Raw genomic sequence first — 20280 nt, 5'->3', positions numbered from 1 at the left:
ACAAGACCTGGAGCTGACTGTGGCTCAGATCATGAGCTGCTTCTTGCAAAATTTCAGCTTAAATTGAAGAACGTAGGGAAAACCACTAAACCATTCAGGTATGACCTAAATCATATCCCTTATGAACATACAGTGGAGGTGAGGAATAGATTTCAGGGATTAGACCTGATAGACAGAGTGGCTGAGGAACTATGGATGGAGGTCCGTAACATTGTTCAGGAGGCAGCAACTCAATCCATCCCAAAGAAAAAGAAATGCTAGAAAGCCAAGTGGCTGGCTGATGAGGCTTTACAGGTAGCTGAGGAAAGAAGGGAAGCAAAAAGCAAGGGAGAAAGGGGAAGATATATCCAACTGAATGCAGAGTTCCAGAGAATAGCAAGGAGAGACAAGAAGGCCTTCTTAAATGAACAATGCAAAGAAATCGAGGAAAACAACAGAATGGGAAAGACTAGAGATCTCTTCAAGAAAATCGGAGATCTCAAGGGAACGTTTTGTGCAAAGACGGGCATGATAAAGGACAAAGAAGGCAGGGACCTAACAGATGCAGATGAGATTAAGAAGAGGTGGAAAGAATACACAGAAGAACTATACAGGAAAGATCTGAATGTCCCTGAGAGCCATGATAGTGCGGTCACTGAACTTGAGCAGAACATTCTCGAGCGTGAAGTCAAGTGGGCCTTAGGAAGCATTAGTAACAACAAAGCTAGCGGAGATGACAGTATTCCAGCTGAGCTATTTAAAATCCTAAAAGATGATGCTGTTAAAGTGCTGCATTCAATATGCCAACAAATTTGGAACACTCAACAATGGCCGCAAGACTGGAAAAGGTCAGTTTACAATCTACTTCCAAAGAAGGGCAAAGCCAAAGAGTGTTCAAACTACCGCACAATTGTGCTCATTTCACATGCCAGCAAGGTGATGCTCAAAATCCTACAAGCTAGGCTTCAGCAGTATGTGAACCGAGAACTACCGGAAGTACAAGCTGGGTTTCGAAGAGGCAGAGGAACTAGAGATCAAATCGCCAACATTCACTGGATCATGGAGAAAGCAAGAGAATTCCAGAAAAACGTCTATTTCTGCTTCATTGACTATGCGAAAGCCTTTGATTGTGTGGATCACAACAAACTGTGGCAAATTCTTAAAGTGATGGGGGTACCAGACCACCTTACCTGTCTCCGGAGAAACCTGTACGAGGGTCAAGAAGCAACAGTAAGAACCAGACATGGAACAACCAAGTGGTTCAAAATTGGGAAAGGAGTACGACAAGGCTGCATATTGTCACCCTGCTTATTTAACTTATATGCAGAGTACATCATGAGAAACGCCGGGTTGGATGAATCACAGGTCGGAATTAAGATTACTGGGAGAATTATCAACAACCTCCGATATGCAGACGATACCACCCTAATGGCAGAAAGCGAAGAGGATCTCAAGAGCCTCTTGTTGAGGGTGAAAGAGGAGAGTGCAAAAGCTGGTTTGAAACTCAACATTAAAAAAACTAAGATCATGGCATCTGGCCCTATCACTTCCTGGCATATAGAAGGGGAAGAAATGGAAGCAGTGACAGATTTTACTTTCTTGGGCTCCAAGATCACCGCAGACGGTGACTGTAGCCATGAAATTAAAAGACGCTTGCTCCTTGGGAGGAAAGCTATGGCAAACCTAGACAGCATAGTAAGAAGCAGAGACATCACCTTGCCGACAAAGGTCCGTCTAATCAAAGCTATGGTTTTCCCAGTAGTAATGTATGGCTGTGAGAGCTGGACTATAAGGAAGGCTGAGCGCCGAAGAATTGATGCTTTCGAACTGTGGTGCTGGAGAAGACTCTTACGAGTCCCCTGGACTGCAAGGAGGTCAAATCAGTCCATCCTAAAGGAAATCAACCCTGAGTGCTCATTGGAAGGACAGATCCTGAAGCTGAAGCTCCAATATTTTGGCCACCTAATGCGAAGAGAAAACTCCCTGGAAAAGACCCTGATGCTGGGAAAGGCTGAAGGCAAAAGGAGAAGGGGACGGCAGAGGATGAGATGGTTAGATTGCATCACCGATGCAATGAATATGAACTTGAGCACGCTCCGGGAGAGAGCGCAGGACAGGAAGGCCTGGCGTGCTATGGTCCATGGGGTGACGAAGAGTCGGACACGACTGAACGACTGAACAACAACAAACCATGGTATCCTCTTGGATCGACTCCACGGGATGGGTATTGGAGGCATTGTGCTAGTGGTTCTGGTTCTACCTACGGGGCCGATTTCAGAAACACTGGGTGACTATTCCTTGGCCCCTTGGCAATTGAAATATGGGGTGCTGCAGGGTACCATTTTGTCCCCAATGTTGTTTAACATCTATATGAAGCCGCTGGGAGTGGTCATTAGGGGATTTGGAGCTAAACGCCATCAGTATGCTGATGACACGCAGCACTCTCTCCATGTGACATCTGAATCAAGAGAGGCTGTGCAAGTCCTGAATCAGTGCCTAGACTCAGTAATGGGCTGGATGAGGGCCAATAAACTGAAGCTGAATCCTGGCAAGATGGAAGCCCTGTGGGTGAGTGGTTCCTGGATCGGGGACATAGGCTCATTGCCTGTTCTGGATGGGGCTGCACTCCCTCTGAAAGATCAGCTCTGTAGTCTAGTGGTACTCCTAGGCCCATCATTGTTGCTGGAGGCCCAAGTGGTTGTGGCGGCTCGGAGTGCCTTTTACCAGCTTTGGCTGGTTCGCCAGCTACGGCCTCTCCTGGACAGGGATAGCTTGACCACAGTGGTACAGGCATTAGTAACCTCAAGACTGGATTACTGCAATGCGCTCTATGTGGGGCTGCCCTTGAGGCCGGTCTGGAAGCTGGAGCTAGTGCAGAATGCAGCAGCTTGGCTGTTTGTGGGAGCTGCCCCTTTTCATCGTGTAACTCCTTTGCTGAGGGAACTGCACTGGCTGCCTATTTGCTACTGGGCCAGGTTTAAGGGCCAGCGTACCTGAGAGAGCGCCTCCTTCCTTACTAACCCCCCCCCCCGGTCACTGAGGTCATCAGAGGGCATGTTCCCAGTGGTTCCACATGGACCCATGGCCCAGTTGGAGTCCACCAGGAAAATAGCCTTCAGTGTGGTGGCCCCCTTCCTGTGGAATTCCCTACCTTTAGAGGTCAGGCAGGCGCCAACATTGTGTTCCTTCCAGTGCCTCCTGAAGATGTCCTTTCAAGAGGCCTTCCTTGCATGACCAGCTGTGGTTTGTTAAACTCCACTTTGTTGGGGTTTGTCTTTTTTAAAAAAATGTTTTAACTCTTTTAACCATTGTTTTATTCTTCTATCATGTTGTTCAGCGCTCCAAAATCTTCTGATGAGGAGCAGTATATAAATATTGTAAACAAACAAACCCAGTCCTCTATGTTTGGGTGAATGATTTGGGGTGGCAGCGAGTGCGTTCTGTGGCGCAAACCTGAGTTTTATTTTCTATACATTTCGGCCATTATCGACGTGACACATCATGACTGCGAGCGCCCAGCGCCCAGACAGCGGGCTTCAGCCCGGGGGAGCGGCGCCCGGCCGCCCCTGCCCTCGGCAGCCCGGCGAGGGCTCCGCCTCTGCCCGGAGCGCGAGCGCGCGGCGCCGGCCCGGCCTCCTCCCGGAGCGCCCCGCGGGCGCGGGCTACGGCGGCGGCCCGCGGGAGCCGGCGACGCTCGAGGCCGCGGGCCGGGCCGGGCCGGGCGGGGCGGGGCGGGGCGGCCGGGCGCCGGGCCACGTGCGCGGCGAGAGCCAATCGCGGCGCGGCGGGGGTTCCTTAAGAGGCGCGCGCAGCAGCTCCAGCAGCAGCCTCTGCAGAGCGGGCCGCCGGTTGCTATGGAGACGCCGGCCGCGCCCTGCAGCGGGAGCCGCCACGCGCTGCTGGCCGTGATCGGCGAGGTCGCGACGGAGCCGGAGCGGGCGGCGGTGCGCCGGAGCCTCGAGCGCGGTGAGCCGGGCGGCGGGCGGCGGGCGCGGCAGCCCCGGCCAGCAGGGTCTTCCCCGCCGGGATCCGCGGGCGGGCGGGCGGGCGGGCGGGGCCTGCCGGCCGTCAGCACCCTGGAGAGGGCCCGGCGCCTTCGCCGGGTCGCCGCCGCCGGGGGCTCCTCTGTCCGCGCCGAGGCGGCGCGAGAGCGGGCGCGGCCGCCGCCGCCTCAGAACGGCCCTGCGGGAAGCGCCGTGCCCTCCGCAGGGCGCCCCTCGCCCGGCCGCGGCCGCGGCGCAGCACGGCCAGGCCTGGGACGAGGCCGGAGCCGGGCTCGGGCTGCCGGCTGCGCGGACGCGAGCGGGCGTCCGCGGAAGGCGGCCTGTCCGGGAGCCCGAGGGCCGCCGCCGCCGGGAAGCGCGGCGCGTGCCGCGAGCGGCGCGCTGCGGCGGTGCTCCTGCGCCGCTCCCGCTCCCGCTCCGGGGCGAGCCCGGTGGCCTTGCGGCGCCTCCCGGCCGTCCTGCTTGAGACGGGAAGCCCCTCTGTTCAACGGCCCATCCCCTCCCTCGCGTGTGGTAGCGCAGCCCGGCCTGCACGGGCGTCGTCGCTGGCGCCTCTGCGCGAAAACGACTCAAAAATTGACTAGGGGACAAATCCGCCGGGAGACGAGGGACTGAGGCTCCAGCTACATGCCCGCTGAGGGTCTGCAGCTGGGCTGTGAGCATCATGCCCGTGCCCTCAGAAATGCCAGCCTGGCAGGGGGAAAGGCAGGCGAGCCCACTGAGAACCGCTCCGGCGAAGTGGAGTGCCAGGAAGGGCCCTCTTCTCTGCCCGGGGGGGGGGGGGGGCTGAGGCCTCCCTAGCAGCTGTCAGCAAAAAAGCCCAAATTGGCTCTCCCCGAGAATCCTAATCAACATCATTGGAGTGAAACTGCAGCATTACTAACGAACCTCCCAGTTGCAGCTCCACTTTGTACAAGTGCTTGGGGGAACATTCTAGCATCTTTTGGGGAGACCATGTCCTTCTGTTTGTGCAGAGCGGGAACAACTGTAAGCAACCAGGAAAGCTTGGAGCAGAGCATATTGCTGAAGGGTGGGCAAGCAGACAGCCGGCTGGGGTATTTGGGATGGGTGCTGCAGTGCAGCTTCCATCCCTGCTGACTCATAGACCCTTCCTCTGCAGTGAGTATTGGCTGGAGCAGAACGAGTCTGTCTTTGCTGCTAACAGCCTGCTTCTTTCTGTGATGTACTTAGTTTCTTCCCCCAGTCTTGGGAGTGGTGAGCAGGAAGCAGGTGAGGGCTATGTTCCTTGTGAGTATCCTCAAAGAAATAAATGAAGAGAGACTTTTGAGTTCTGCTCTGGCTGATCTTTGCAGCACCTTGCCAACATGCCTAGACCATTTGAAATGAATGAATGGGGAATTGCCGTTGTGCATGATTCCTCAGTCAAATATCAGTGGTCTTGGAAATCCCCCCCCCCCCCCGTGCTTGGCTGATCTGTTTAAAAGTAGCCTTGCATTGCTGTGTTTGTGGAGAGGAGCTGCCTCCTCATTGAAGCTCGTTCTTCATTGCCTTTGAGAGGCATGCCAAGAGACCTTTCCTCAGACATTCCTCAAGAACTGAGATACTTGATTCAGAGCAACTCAGTCTTGTGGTCAGGCTGCCTGTATATGTCAGGGCATATTCTTTATTTATTTTATTTGAAAATGCATATATTCTGCTTTTCAATTCTGGGGAAGTTTCTAATGTGGTTCTTATAGCTGAGAAACAAAAACACATTAAAACGAACAACACATATTTAAAAAGCCAATTCAAATAGTAGCAGAATAAGATACGCAATAAAAGAAACACAAGAGCTTGTGCAAAACCTCTCAGCAGATAAAATCTAAATTGCTGTCCATGAAAAGCTCACCTGGCACCTAAAATTTAGCAAAGATTATGCCAGTCAAACCTATTTGGAGAGGACATTCCATAGATGGCTGCCATTCCCAAAGAGGTCCTCTCCCTGACTGCCACCGGCATCATCTGTGAAGGCAGGTGTACTGAGGTAGGGCTTCTGACAAAAGTTGGAGCCTGGGTCGATCCAAGCAAGAGAAAGCGGTGATTTAGATGCCCAGGGCCAAAGTCATAAAGGGTTTTAAAAGGTAAAACCAACACTTTGAATTGTGCCTGTGAACAATTAGAAAGCCATCAGAGCAGCTCTTGCTCTGGTATGTTCCCTGTGGCTCATACCAACCAACAACGTAGCTGCCGCATTTTGTGCTGATAGCAGTTTATAAGCAGTCTTCAAAGGCAGCCCCACACATTGCAGTAGTCTATTAGGAATGTAGTTTATTCGGTTTATATGCTGCCCAACTGGTAGGTACACCTGGCTTGTTTTACAATAATAAAAACACACCAAACAATGAAAAAATAACCAAAACAATAAATATAACAATGAAATTATCAAAATATTAAAACATTAAAGAGTCAGCAGTAAAGTTAATAATCAGAACAAAACAAAAGATTAAATGCCTGCTGGAAGAGGAAGGTTTTAACCTATCATCTAAATGTATACAGCGAAGATGCCATTCGGATCTACCTTGGAATGACATTCCACGGGGGGGGGGGGCACTACAGAAAAGGCTCTTTCCCTGGTAGCCACCCATTGCACCATTCTGTGGTTGGAGTCTACTGTCGACCACCCAACCAAGGAGAAGATGTGGATGAACCTTTCCAAAAGCAAATTGCAGATATGTCAGGAAAGCATGAAGTAGTAGTAACGGGGGACTTTTATTACTCTGATATCTGTTGGGGCACAAACTGCCAAGCAGGGTCTCTCCAGGAAATTCCTGACTTGCCTTGCTGACAACTTTCTCCTTCAGAGGGTAGAGGAAGGAAAGTTGATATCAGCCATCCTTGACTTGACTCTGACCAAGACAGAAGAGTTAACTGAGGTGAAAGTAGCAGGAACTTTGGGGGAAAGTGACCACATAATGCTTGAGTTTTTTATTTTAAGGAAAACTAAGGCTGTGTCTACTCAAATGTGTAGCTTGGGCTTCAGGAAAGCTGATTTTAATCAACCCAAAGCCATGATAAGTGGGACTCCATGGCAGGAAAACCTAACAGGAAGAGGAGTTCAAGAGGGATGGGAGGTCCTAAAGAAGGAGATACTAAAGGCTCAGTCAGAAAAAATCCCAATTAGGAACAAGAACTGGAAGACAACAGAAGCAGCCATTGTGGCTACACAAAAAGCTTAGCCCTGATCTGAAAATAAAAAAGGACGCATATAGGAGGTGGAAGGCCACTGAGGAGGTGTAGAGGCAGATAGCCCAGAACTGCAAAGATGGTGTCAGGAAGGCTAAAGCTCAGAATGGGCGGAGGTTGATGAGGGATGCTAAGAATAACAGAAAGGGCTTCTTCAGATATGTTCAAAGTAAAAGGAGGACCAAAGTAATGGTAGACCAGCTGCTCAGCGAAGATGGCAAAATGCTGACAGGTGACAAAGAAAAGGAGGAACTGCTGAACTCCTATTTTGGCTCAGTTTTCTCCCAACAGAGGATCTGTGCCCCATCTGGCATATGTGACACAGGCTGAAGGGTGGGAGCAGCTTGAGGTGGACGGAGAGATGGTCAGGGAATGCCTAAGCATCTTAAATGAGGTCAAGTCCCCAGGTCCAGATGTATTGCACCCTAGGGTGTTGAAGGAGCTAGCAGGTGGGCTCTCAGAACTTCTGTCTATTACCTTTGAGAAATCCTGGAGAACAGGTGAAGCACTGGAGGAGGGCAAATGTCCCTCTCTTCAAAGGGGGAAAAAAGGAAGTATTTTAGGGAATTATAGACCAGTCAGTCTGACATCAATACCTGGGAAGATTCTAAAGCAGATTATAATGTTCTTGATCTATAATGTGCTTGACACTAATGAAGTGATCACTAGAAACCAGCATGGATTTGTCAAGAACAAGTCCTGCCAGTCTAATATTATATCATTTCCTGATTTGGTAACTCCCTTAGTAGATTGTGGACATAATCAACCTTGACTTCAGCAAGGCATTTGACAAAGTGCCCCATGATATTCTGATTGGCAAGCCAGTTGTGGGCTGGATGGCACTACTACTAGGTGGATCCACAGCTGGCTGGAGAATCGTACTCAGAGCTCTCATCAACAGTTCCACATCAAACTGGAGAGAGGTATCAAGTGGGGTGCTATAGGGCTTGGTGGCCCTGTGCACTTGAACATTTTTATTAATGACTTGGAGGAAGGGCAGAGGGATGCTTATCAGATTTCCAGATGACACAAAATTGGGTGGGATAGCTACTACCTTAGAAGACAGAACAACACTCAAAATGATATAACCAGAAAATAACATAATGAAATTTAACAAAGACAAGTGCAAAGTTCTTCATTGAGGAAAGAGAAATCAAATGCACAAGTGTAAAGTGGGAGATACCTGGCTTGGCAATAGTACGTATGAAAAGTATCTTGGAGTTGTAGTCGATCACAAGCTGAATATGAGTCAGCAGGGTGATGTGGCTGCAAAAAGGGCAAAGGCAATTTTAGGTTGCATCAATGGAAGTATAGTTTCAAAATCACAGGAAGTAGTAGTTCCACTCTACTTTGTGCTGGTTGGGCCTCACCTTGAATATGGTGTCTGTTTCTGGACACCAACTTTAAGAAGGATTCAGATAAATTGGAACGAGTCCAAAGAAGGGCAACAAAGATGGTCAGGAGACTAGAAATTAAGACCTACAAGGAAAGATTGAAGGAACTGGGTCTGTTTTGCCTCGAGAAGACTGAGGGAAAAACCTGCCAATGGTCAGAGCAATCAGACAATGGAACCAACTGCCTAAAGAGGTGGTGTGCTGTCTGTTGCTGAAGGTATCGAAGCCAAGACTTGACAGTCATCTCTCAAGGATGCTTTAAACTGGATTCCTGCACTGAGCAGTGGGTTGCACATGATGGACAAAATGGCCCCTTGCACCGCTATGATTCTATGATTATGTGAACTTGTGACAAAGTTTTTCCCTGACAGAAGTTCTACAATGACTTCAATAACGTCAAGCCAACCATCAACCTAGAACAGCCCATGCAATAGGTTCACTTTCTGGATATAACAGTGCAACTACATAATGGGCATATAAGCACTATCTTGTATCAGAAACCTACATATTGCTATACATACCTACATGCTTCCAGCTTCCTCCCAGAACACACTACAAAATCCATTGTCTACAGCCAAGCCATACAAAACAGCCTCATCTATTCAGACATGTCAGAAAGAGCCTCGCAGTTTAAGGATCTAGAGCAGGCATTTCTCAGACTACACTACTCGCCCAGTGAAGAGAAAAAACAAATCAACAGGGCCAGGCTGGTACCCAAGAACAATCTGTTACAGGACAGACCCAGAAGAGAAAACAACGGAACACCACTTGTTGTTACCTATAGTTCCCAGCTAAGACCACTGAAACGTATCAGCAGTGCTCTACAGCCCACCCTGAACAATGACCCTTCCCTCTCATAGGCCTTGGGTGGTAGGCCTGTACTTATTTATAGACAGCTGCCCAACATTGAAAGGATACTCACCGGCAACAGCAGATCTTGCAACAAAGATACAGACACAGGATCCAGTCCCTGTGGCAGACACAAATGCCAGTCTTGTCTGGAAACACTGTTAAAGAACCTAATAATGTCACCCACATTAGGGGTTCATACACCTGCTCATCTTCCAATATGACATATGCCATCCTTTTCCAAAATGTCCTGCTCCATTCTACACAGGACAAACAGGTCAGTCTCTATGCAAGAGAAGAAATGGACACAGATCTGACATTTGGAATGGCAATGTTCAGAAACCAATGGGGGAACCCCCGAGGACCTTAAAGTGACCATTCTTGAACAAAGGAATTTCAGAGACAGATATCAGTTGCTGAAGTTCAGTTCATCAAGAGATTCACTTCTATTTTCTGTGGTTTGAATAAGGACAAAGTTGTTGTTGCCTGTTTTGTATCACACTACATATGTTAATTGGCTCACCATTGCAATTATGTCTGTGCTATGACCCAACATTTTTTGAATGGCAACTGTTAAGGTAATTATCATTGTCTGTGCTCTCTGCATTTCAAACCCCTCTGGCAACACAGTTTACATCTCCCCCACACCCCCATACACAGACATGCACAGACACAGCATGTGTACATAAATTGACCAGTTCGTTGCATCTGATGAAGTGGACAGTGTCCAACAAAACTTATGCCATGATAAATTTGTAAGTGCTTAAGGTACCACAAGGACCGCTATTGTTTTAGTTAACAAGGAAAGACTTTCCTCTGGACACAGACTTCCCTTCTTCATATAGCATGGATCTGTTGACTGCTGTGCTTTCAGAAGCCTGGGGGAGAAACAGCAACTAAAAGCAATGTGAGCCAATTGTTCTATAAGAAACTCTCAGTAAAATCTGATGTCCTGCAAGGCTGCAGTTCTGTGCCTACTTGCATGAGTGTAAGCCCCATTAAACAGACGAGGGCTTGCTTCTGAGTAGAATGCATAGGATTGCTAAAAGGCATAGGAGGGCATTCCCAAGATAGCCAAAGGAGGACTGTGGCTCCTTAGTGACCAAGGAATGTTATGATGGCTGACTATTGGAAGAAGAAATTATGAAAAGCTGTGGTTGGGGAAGGGGCAGTAGAATGTGTTACCCTGGAAAGGGCATGCCTGGCTTGCTGGAACACTGAACAGAAGCACTGCACGCTGCAATAATTTGTTATAGTACCCACTTCTCCAAGATTAAAAATGGGAAAAAGGCTCAAGCCACCTCAGACAAAGGCACCCTGTCAGGCCTGATTTTCTGACACGCTCTGACACACTGACACAAGTCACTAAGAACAGCAAAACCCTTTATTGCAGAAGATAAGGTTACAGAGACCAGCTTTCCAAGAATCACAGCAACATTTACACGGTTACAGCCCCAATAAATCAGAGAGCACAGGCAAGAGGCTATCAGCTTGTTGCTTTGTTAAGGAGAACGTCCCAAAGCTAGAAGTCACGCAGAGTCACAGCTAGAGTCCAAAGTCCAGCAGTACGTTTCCAGACAGAGTCTTAACAATATGGCGTTCGAGGCAAACAAGAATCCAAGATTCACGATATGTCCAGGCAAGAAAGCATTTTAGGCATTTAAGATGTTCTCTGCAAAGGCTGTCTGACCTCTGCATCAGCTTAAATACAGAGGAGGTACTAAAGCTCCCTTTATGACAATCTATCATGAGAGGGGAATCTGGTACCAAGCAAGCTTTGTGTGGAAGAGGGTGTCTCTGTTCTGCCCTCTTCAGTTGCTGCCTCAACCTGGGTGACATCCCCAAGGGCCCCTCCCTGGCAAAGCCCTCCTCCTCCTCAGTTCCCACAGAAAATTTCGTAGGTTGTAAATCAGACTCTTTTTAATCAATTCTTAATTCTGAGTTTCAACAAAACAAAACAAAAACATAACAAAACCAAAAAACTGAAAATATAACAACATACTCTAAAGTCCTCAGTTTCAAATATTGCAACATTCTAGGGAGGAAAAAAAAGGAAAAAAGAAGAGATTACACATAAACTTCAGTAAAGCAGACCAGATATCCAAATACAACTCCATTCATCAGTGATGCATATATACCACTCTTTCAGATGTTGCTAGTGTTGTTAAGTCTTCAATCCATTGCATTATAGGCAGTTAGCTTTTATCCTTCCAGTATTGTAGTATCAGTCTTTTAATAGCCAAGAGGGTGCGAAAAATCCATTTACGCTGAGCGTGTGTTACATTCCAAAATGCAAGCAAATAGTTTAGGAGAACATATACATTAGTAAAAATTAAAGAGCTTTCCGATACAAAGTTTATCTGTATGATAACTTCCTCCTGAAAGGAGGCAACTATTGGGCATTTCCAAAATATGAATAAAAGAAGCATTAACTGTATTAGACCTCCAACAATTAGCCAAGTTTGACAAACCTTTGCTAAAGAGACGTTGTGGCATCCAGTAAACCCAAAACAATTTTTTTTGCTGAATAAGATGTAACTGGAGGTCTATAGAAATATCACATACAGACATCAAAACATTGATTTGTCCATTGACTAGACAAAATTGGACATTCCAATTCCCTGTTTCATTCCTGCTGTGGACCCCGTGTATCATTTTTAGTATTATTTTTATTTATTTATAAATATTTATACAATATTTATATACCACTCCACATCAAAGATTTTGGAGCAGTGAACAACAAGATAAAAGAAGAAAACCCTATAATTAAAACAAAACTTTTTAAAACAACAGATTCTGAATTTAATAAGCTGTAGCTGGTCACTCAGGGAAGGCCTCTCGAAATAACAATGTCTTCAGGAGGCACCAAAAGCAACACAACATTGGCACCTGCCTGACCTCCAGAGTTCCACAGGAAGGAGCCGCCACGCTAAAGGCTGTTTTCCTGGTGGACTCCAACCGGGCCATGAGTCCTTGTGGAACCACCAGGAGCAAGCCCTCTGATGACCTCAGTGACCGGGCAGGTTGGTAAAGAAGAAGGCGCTCTCTCAGGTATGCTGGTATAAATACGAACTTGAGCACGCTCCGGGAGAGAGCGCAGGACAGGAAGGCCTGGGGTGCTGTGGTCCACGGGGTCATGAAGAGTCAGACACGACTGAACGACTGAACAACAACACTAGTACTAATACCTTAAACCTGGCCCAGAAGCGAATAGGCAGCCAGTGCAGTTCCCTCAGCAAAGGAGTTCCATGCTGAAAAGGGGCAGCTCCTGACAACAGCCAAGCTGCTGCACTCTGCACTAGCTTCAGCTTCCGGACCAGCCTCAAGGGCAGCCCCACATAGAACACATTGCAGTAATCCAGTCTTGAGGTTACTAATGCCTGTACCACTGTGGCCAAGCGATCCCTGTCCAGGAGTGGCTGTAGTTGGCAAACCAGCCAAAGCTGGTAAAAGGCACCCCGAGCCACAGTGGCCACTTGGACCTCCAGTGACAATGATGAATCTAGGAGTACCCCCCGACTACAAACCTGATCTTTCAGGCAGAGTGCAACCCCATCCAGAACAGGCAATGAGCCTATCTCCCAGATTCGGGAACCGCTCACCCTCAGGGCTTCTGTCTTGCCAGGATTCACCTTCAGTTTATTGGCCCACATCCAGCCCATTACTGTATCTAGGCACTATTTGCCCAGCATCTTCTGCTTCAGATGTCACAGGGAGATAGAGCTGTGTGTCATCAGCATACTGATGGCATTTAGCTCCAAATCCCCCAATGACTGCTCCCAGGGGCTTCATACAGATGTTAAATAACACTGGGGACAAGATGGTATCCTGTGGGACCCCATAGCTCAGTTGCCAAGGGGCCGAGGAATAGTCACCCAATCTTACTTTCTGAAATCGGCCTTGTAGGTTAGGACTGGAACTACTGTAACACAGTGCCTCTAATACCCATCCCATGGAGTCGATCCAGGAGGATACTATGGTAGATGATATCAAAAGCTGATGAGAGGTTGAGCAGGGTTGCACTCCCGTTGTCCCTCTCTCGATAAAGGTCTTCCATCAGGGCAACCAAGGCTGATTCAGTCCCATAACTAGATCGACACCCAGACTGGAATGGGTCTAGATAATCAGTATCCTCCAAGCGTGTCTGCAGTTGCTCCATCACAACCCTCTCAAGTACGTTCCCTAGGAAAGGGGTATTTGCACCTGGGCGGTAGTTGTCTAATACCGTTGGGTCCAGAGTGGGTTTCTTCAGGAGGGGCCACACTACTGCCTCCTTAAGGACAGCAGGGACCACCCCTTCCCACAGGGAAGCATTTGTCACTCCCTGAACCCACCCAGTCATACCTCCCTGGCTAGCTTTTATTAGCCAAGTGGGGCAGGGATCGAGAGGGCACGTGGTCGGTTGCATTGCTGCAAGCACCTTGTCCACACATCATCAGGTTGCAGGAACTGGAACTGATCCCACAAAATCAGGCAGGTGGTACATCAGACATCTCAACTGAAAGTGATAACAACAGCATCAAGTTTGCTGCAAGTTAATTGTTATGATCGATGTATATGGGCCAAATATTGATTTTCTGCTATGTTTCATTATTGTTTTGCTAAACTGGTTGATATTACCTATGATTATTTGATTGTAGGTGGGGACTTTAACGAGATCTTAGATCCTTTGTCAGGTAGTAGTACACCTTCTCCCAAGACTCGGTTTGCAGTGAGACTGGCACTTCAGGCTTATATGATGGAATATGACTTCACTGATGCCTGGAGAATTTTACGTCCTGCTGACAGAGAGTATACTTTTATTTCCTCAGTTCACCATAATTGCTTTAGATTAGACTATTTTTTGATTTCTGCAACTTTAGTATACTAAAGATTGCAAGATTGATACACTGGTAGTGTCAGATCATACTCCAGTATGTTTGGAACTGCAATTTTCTGATACTGCTAGGGCCCCCATCTTTGGTGTTTTAATGTTTCACTTCTCAGTGATGAGAAGTTCAAAACTCAGATGTTAGCTGAACTAACAGAGTATTTCAGTACTAATGAGGGTACATCAGTTTCGTGTGCCATTGAATGGGAGACTAGTAAAGCTTTTATAAGGGGCCAAATTATCTCTTATGCTTCCTATCAAAAAAAGCTTTAAAAAACTCAACAGACGCACTTAGAATCATAGAATAGTAGGGTTGGAAGGGGCCTACAAGGCCATCGAGTCCAACCCCCTGCTCAATGCAGGAACCCAAGTCAGAGCATCCCTGACAGATGGCTGTCCAGCCTCATCTTGAACACCTCCAGTGTGGGAGAGCCCACCGCCTCCCTCGGTAATTGGTTCCCTTGTCGTATTGCTGTAACAGTCAGGAAGTTTCTCCTAATGTTCAGCCGGAATCTGGTTTCCTGTCACCTGAGCCCATTATTCTGTGTCCTGCACTCTGGGATGATCGAGAAGAGATCCTGGCCTTCTTCTCTGTGACAACCTTTCAAGTACTTGAAGAGCGCTATCCTATCTCCCCTCAGTCTTCTCTTCTCAAGGCTAAACATGCCCAGTTCTTTCAGCCTCTCCTCACAGGGCTTTGTTTCTACTACTCTGATCATCTTCGTTGCCCTCTTCTGAACCCTCTCCAGTTTGTCTGCATCCTTCTTAAAGTGTGATGCTCAGAACTGGACACAGTACTCCAGATCATAGAATAGTAGGGTTGGAAATGGCCTATAAGTCCATCGAGTCCAACCCCCTGCTCAATGCAGGAATTTGAACCTTTGCCAGTCTTTCTTAAAGTGTAGTGCCCAGAACTGGGCCCAAGATGAGGCCTAACTAACCAGGGCTGAGTAGAGGGGAACTACTACTTCACACGATTTGGAAGCTGTACTTCTGTGTCTACACTTAAGATGAATACCATACCCCAAATTATTTATGTTATACATGAGATCCCTATACTTATACCTGGTAAATATTTCCAAAAACCCAATGCTTTTTTTGGTAAATTCTTTTCGGGTTCTTCTCCACCAAGAATATCTTTTAAAAGGATGCAACTTCCAATTAATGAAGGCCGGATCTAGCTATGTACCATCGGGCCTATTTGCTGACCTCTACTAAATTTTGGTCTTTTCCACTCAAATTAGATTTTCTTCCATGGTCAGTATTGGAATCTTCTTGTCTGGAGTCTCTCTTTAAATGGATGGCATTAGGTTCTCGGCATATTAAGGTAGACAGAGCTCCTCCCACAATTTTGGCAATTAGGGAAGTCCAACGTATAATGTCACGTCAGTCACAGTTTGATCCATTTTCCCATGCCAAATTGACTTTATGGGGAAATCCAGATTTAAGAATTGGCAAGAAAATGTTTTTATGGTGGACCTGGACAGATAAGATGATCTTTACTTTAGATCAATTAGTGGGGATTGATGATGAGTTTTTGGTATTTTCAACTTTGTGAGATCAATTTGATCTGCTGTCTTCAGCCGAATGGCAGTATTTGCAATTGAAACATTTGTTGGTATCTAGATTTGATCCTGCTGCTTTGACTGCCTCGGAGTCTTCTTCGCTATTGGAAATACTTATTGAACCTGATCAGATGTATCGACCTACAATTCATGTTTATAAACATATATTATCAATGAATAAATATGACACAAGTGGTTTACAGCAGGAATGCAACAGGGAATTGGAACGTCCTATTTTACTTTATCAACGGACTGCCGTTTTGGCGTCAGTATCGGACATTTCAGTGGATCTTCGGTTATGCCTTATTCAGCAAAAGCTCTGGTTTCAGGTCTACTGGATGCCACAAGGTCTTTTTAGTAAAGGCTTCTCAAATTCTGCTAATTGTTGGAGGTGTAATGCAGTCAGTACTTCTTTTATTCATATGTTTTGGAAGTGCCCAATGGCCACCTCCTTTTGGGAGGAAGTTATTGTACGGATAAATCCCCCCCCTTTCCCCCCCACCGAATATTGTAATGTTAGAAACTGAGGATTTTGAATATGTTGTATTTTTATTTTTATTTCGTTCTTTTTTTTTTAGGTTTTGTAATGTTTTCAGTTTGTTTTGTTTTGTAAAAAATCACAATAAAAGATTAATTAAAAATAAATGAATAAATTAATTAAATAAAAAGTTTGCTGTGGAGACAAGTGATTTTGTCCTCAAAGTGCGATGCAAAGAGGTCACAGCAGGTCAATGGGTCCAGGGCCCCATTTGCTGGGGAGGGTGTTAACAATCCCTGGACCACCTGGAAGAGTTGCAGTGGACAGCTACTTGACGCAATGGAGGAAGCAAAATGAGCCTTTGCTGCCCACACCGCCACGCAATAGGCATGATTATGTGCTCTAGAGCGTGTTCGTCATCTTCGCTTCGAGGTCTTACACCATTTGCACTCTAGCCAACATCCAGCCTGTTTCATTGACTGCAGCTCCCCAGTATACCAAGGAGCAGAGCGGGCCCTACAGCACTGGAGAGGGCACTCAGGTGCAATCAAGTCTTTGGCCTTCTGCATGTCACTGTTCCACAGTGAGGCTAGGGCCTCAACTGGATCACCACCTCTCTCCACTGGAAAATCCTCAAGAGCATTCAGAAATCCATTGGATTCCATCAGTCTCCTGGGGCCGACCATCCAAATGGGTCCCTGCAGGAGAAAAGTAACACCATGAGTTCAAATCTCAGTAGCAAATGGTTGTCTGACCATGACAATGGGGTTACTTGGATCCTCCCAATCTTCAGACTACCCAACTCACAACTTGGAGCAATAACTAAATCATGGGTCTGCCCCGCTTCATGTGTCGGGCCAATGACAAACTGAGAAACGGGCCCATGGTTGTCATGGAGGCAATTGTCAGGGTGGAAACTGAGCCAATAGAACCACAGAGCAGTTCTGATTCTGAGGAGGATCAGCAATCCATGGGAGAGGAGCCAGCTCATTCCTCACAGGCACAGCAGCTGGCAGAGATTCCTCCTGCCGGCATTCCTGAGATAGATAGTGACCCGGGCAGTGAGAGAGTGCGGGAGGGGGGCTTGCTAGACACTCGATGCAGACACAGGGAGCGACGAGCAATGGAGGGCGCGGAAAGGAGGCGTAGCGCCCATTGGGCATGCAAGCAACGGCCGCCTCCTGTGGACCCAAGGGAAAGAGGGAGGATCTCTCCCTAGCCCATAGGTTCAGGGTCTTCAAGTGATTCTCCTTCAAACAGGGACCAACTGCCTACCCGGAGCATAGGCTACTCTGCTGTTCATTGCTTAGTCGCTGGTGATTAGCATCTGAAAGAGTCATTAAGTTGTAAATGGATTAAAGCCTTAAAAAAGAATCCTTTCATCTGTGTCTTGAGTTGGCTATTGGAGTGTACTGAAAGAGGCTGCTAGTGTGCTCCTGACAGCCATGAAGGCCGGAGCTGGAACTCCAGAGACAGCCTCAGCATGGAAGTTGAAGTCATCTAGAACCACCGTCCTGGGTTCCTCCAACACCACCCTCGAGACTGCGTCTGCCAGCTCAGTCAGGGAGGATGCTGGGCAGCAGGGTGGGCAGTATGCCAGTAGCATCCCCAATCTGTCTCTATGGTCCAACATCAGGTGCAGCCCCTCAAGGCCTGCTCCAAGGTGGAGTGGTTTCCTGGTGATGGAGGTTCTATGAACCCCAGCGATTCCCCCCACCATTGGCCCTCCAACCTATGTTGGTGCTGCTCCGAGTACCCAGGTGGACAGAGCTGAGTGAGGTCAGCCCCACCCAGCTCACCCACCCAACTCTCAGTAATACACATCAGGTCAGCCTTCTCATCCACAATTAAATCATGAATGAGTGCGGTCTTGTTGAGGACCAAGCTGGCATTAAATAGCAGCACCGCAAGACAGGAGGGCTCAGTGGATGAGCTACCAGGCACATGGGAGCTAGAGGAGGGAGGTAGAAGGGGAAGAGTGTGTAAGCATCTGTGGCCCATTCTACTTTGATGTCCCAACCTCCTCCTCCTACCATATCTCCTTCTGCCCCAAGTCACTGGGATAGTGGTGCACCCTCCATGGGTCCCTGTGTCAGAGTTTCCCAAGCACATCCTTACCACACCAGAACTACCCACACTCAGCACCCACCCACAATTCAAACGTACCCTCAACCATTCCACACATACATTCCACTCATCCAACAGTCACTCCCAGCCAAACAAACACAATCACAGTTTGTAGCTTGTGGTTATAACCAGCCACTGGTCAAAACTAAGACATCAGGGTTGCCACCAACCAAGCAGTATAAAGAACAAGAAGGTGTTTATTTCCTGGCCATTCAATCTACTTCCATTAGTTCATGCTCATTCCATCCCTCACCTGAAGTGTGGCAAGCAGTTCTCACCCAGGGGAGGCCCTGCTTCTAACTACCCCAGGTTCCCACCCTGGGCAGAAGAAGCAACTCTGGCACATGAAGCCCCGATCCCCTGTCTCTCACCCAGGGTGAGCTAACAATGAGATGTAGGTACAACTGCTGTCAGGGCATTCCTGCTCTCACTCAGGGACACCCCACTCACACAGAACAGGTAGTCAATGGACAAGCAGAGAGTAGACAAACCAAGGAAGAAGGAGAAAGAGGCTCCCTCACCCTCGTGGCATCCCAAAGGGGCAAACCAAAGGAGTATCATGAGTCGATATACCTGGTCAGCTTCAATAAGTGTTTCCAATAGCAGAGGAGACTCCAAGGCAGTAAAAGCAGTAGGACCGAATCTAGATATCAACCAATGTTTCAAGTGCAAATACTGCCATTCAGCTGAAGCAGACAAATCAAATTTATCTTGCAAAGTTGAAAGTGGCAAATACTCATCATCAACACCCAATTCCAGGGGAGAGATAATTTTATATGTCCAGGTTTCTGCCACAGAAACATTTTCTTTCCTATTCTTAGATCTGGATTTCCCCATAAAGTCAATTTGGCATGGGAAAATGGGTCAAACTGTAATTGGGATGGCATTCTACACCACACATCTCTAACCACCAAGATTGTTGGAGGAGCTCTGTCTGCCTTAATATGCCAAGAACCTAATGCCATCCATGTGGAGAGAGGCGCCAGACAGGAAGATTCCAAAACTGACCAAGGTGGAAAATCAAATCTGAGTGGAAAAGACCAAAATTTAGAACAGCTCAGCTCAATGATATGTAGCAAGATGTGGAAAGCTGAACCCACTTTCTTTAATTGGAAGTTGCATCCTTTTCAAATATATTCTTGTTGGAAAGGAACCCGCAAAGGATTTACAAAACAAGGCATTAAGCTTTTGGAAATATTTGCCAGGTATAAGTAAGGGGATCCCAGGTATAACATAAACAATTCAAGGTATAGTATTCATCTTAAGTGTATTCACCTTACCCCATAAACTCAACTTTAAAGATGCCCATCTATCTATATCTCATGAAATGTCATTGATCAACTTATTTAAATTTAACCTAATCATTTGAGATATATCTCCAAGGATAATTATTCTCAAATAAGTAATAAGCTCTGGGCACCATAGAAATTGCCAACTGGCTAATACACTAGAGTATATCCTATGTCCAATCGGCATTATTTCCAACTTTGACCAATTAACTGACTAGTCAGACAAATCACCGAAAGTATTAATTTCATCAAAGCTGGAACTGATGATTGGAGTTTCGAAATACACAGCAAAAAATCATCAGCATGAAGGCTGATTTTAAATTCTAAGCCAGCCTGCATAAATCCATGAATACTACTGTTTTGACTAATAGCACATGCCAGGGGTTCCAAGCATAAGTTGGATATCAGTGGGGAGAGTGGACAACCTTGTCTGGTGCCCTGCCCAAGTAAAAAAAAAGCTGAAAATAAACTATTTGTCATTACTCTTGCTCTTGGAGCGGAGTATAAAATTTTAACCCATTTCAAAAATTCTGTAGGTAAAC

At 47.2% G+C, this 20280-nt stretch overlaps 1 protein-coding gene across 2 annotated transcripts in view; it reads left to right on the top strand.

Annotated features, from left to right (window-relative positions):
- The first annotated feature begins 3766 nt into the window (after positions 1 to 3766).
- Positions 3767 to 20280, top strand: part of MAP1A (microtubule associated protein 1A) — a 69169-nt gene continuing 52655 nt past the window's right edge. For both annotated transcript variants that reach the window (XM_084817806.1, XM_084817805.1), the window contains exon 1: positions 3767 to 3945. In XM_084817806.1, the coding sequence (XP_084673932.1) occupies positions 3834 to 3945 (112 nt within the window). In that variant the 5' untranslated portion in view covers positions 3767 to 3833. The remainder of the gene's footprint in view (positions 3946 to 20280) is intronic.

The sequence above is a fragment of the Heloderma suspectum genome, chromosome 11 (assembly GCF_057233095.1).
Source record: "Heloderma suspectum isolate Gila_16-S chromosome 11, 16-S_ref, whole genome shotgun sequence".
Lineage (NCBI taxonomy): Eukaryota > Metazoa > Chordata > Lepidosauria > Squamata > Helodermatidae > Heloderma > Heloderma suspectum.
Note: the sequence above shows the minus strand (reverse complement) of the source record. Positions and strands in the feature narration are given on the sequence as shown.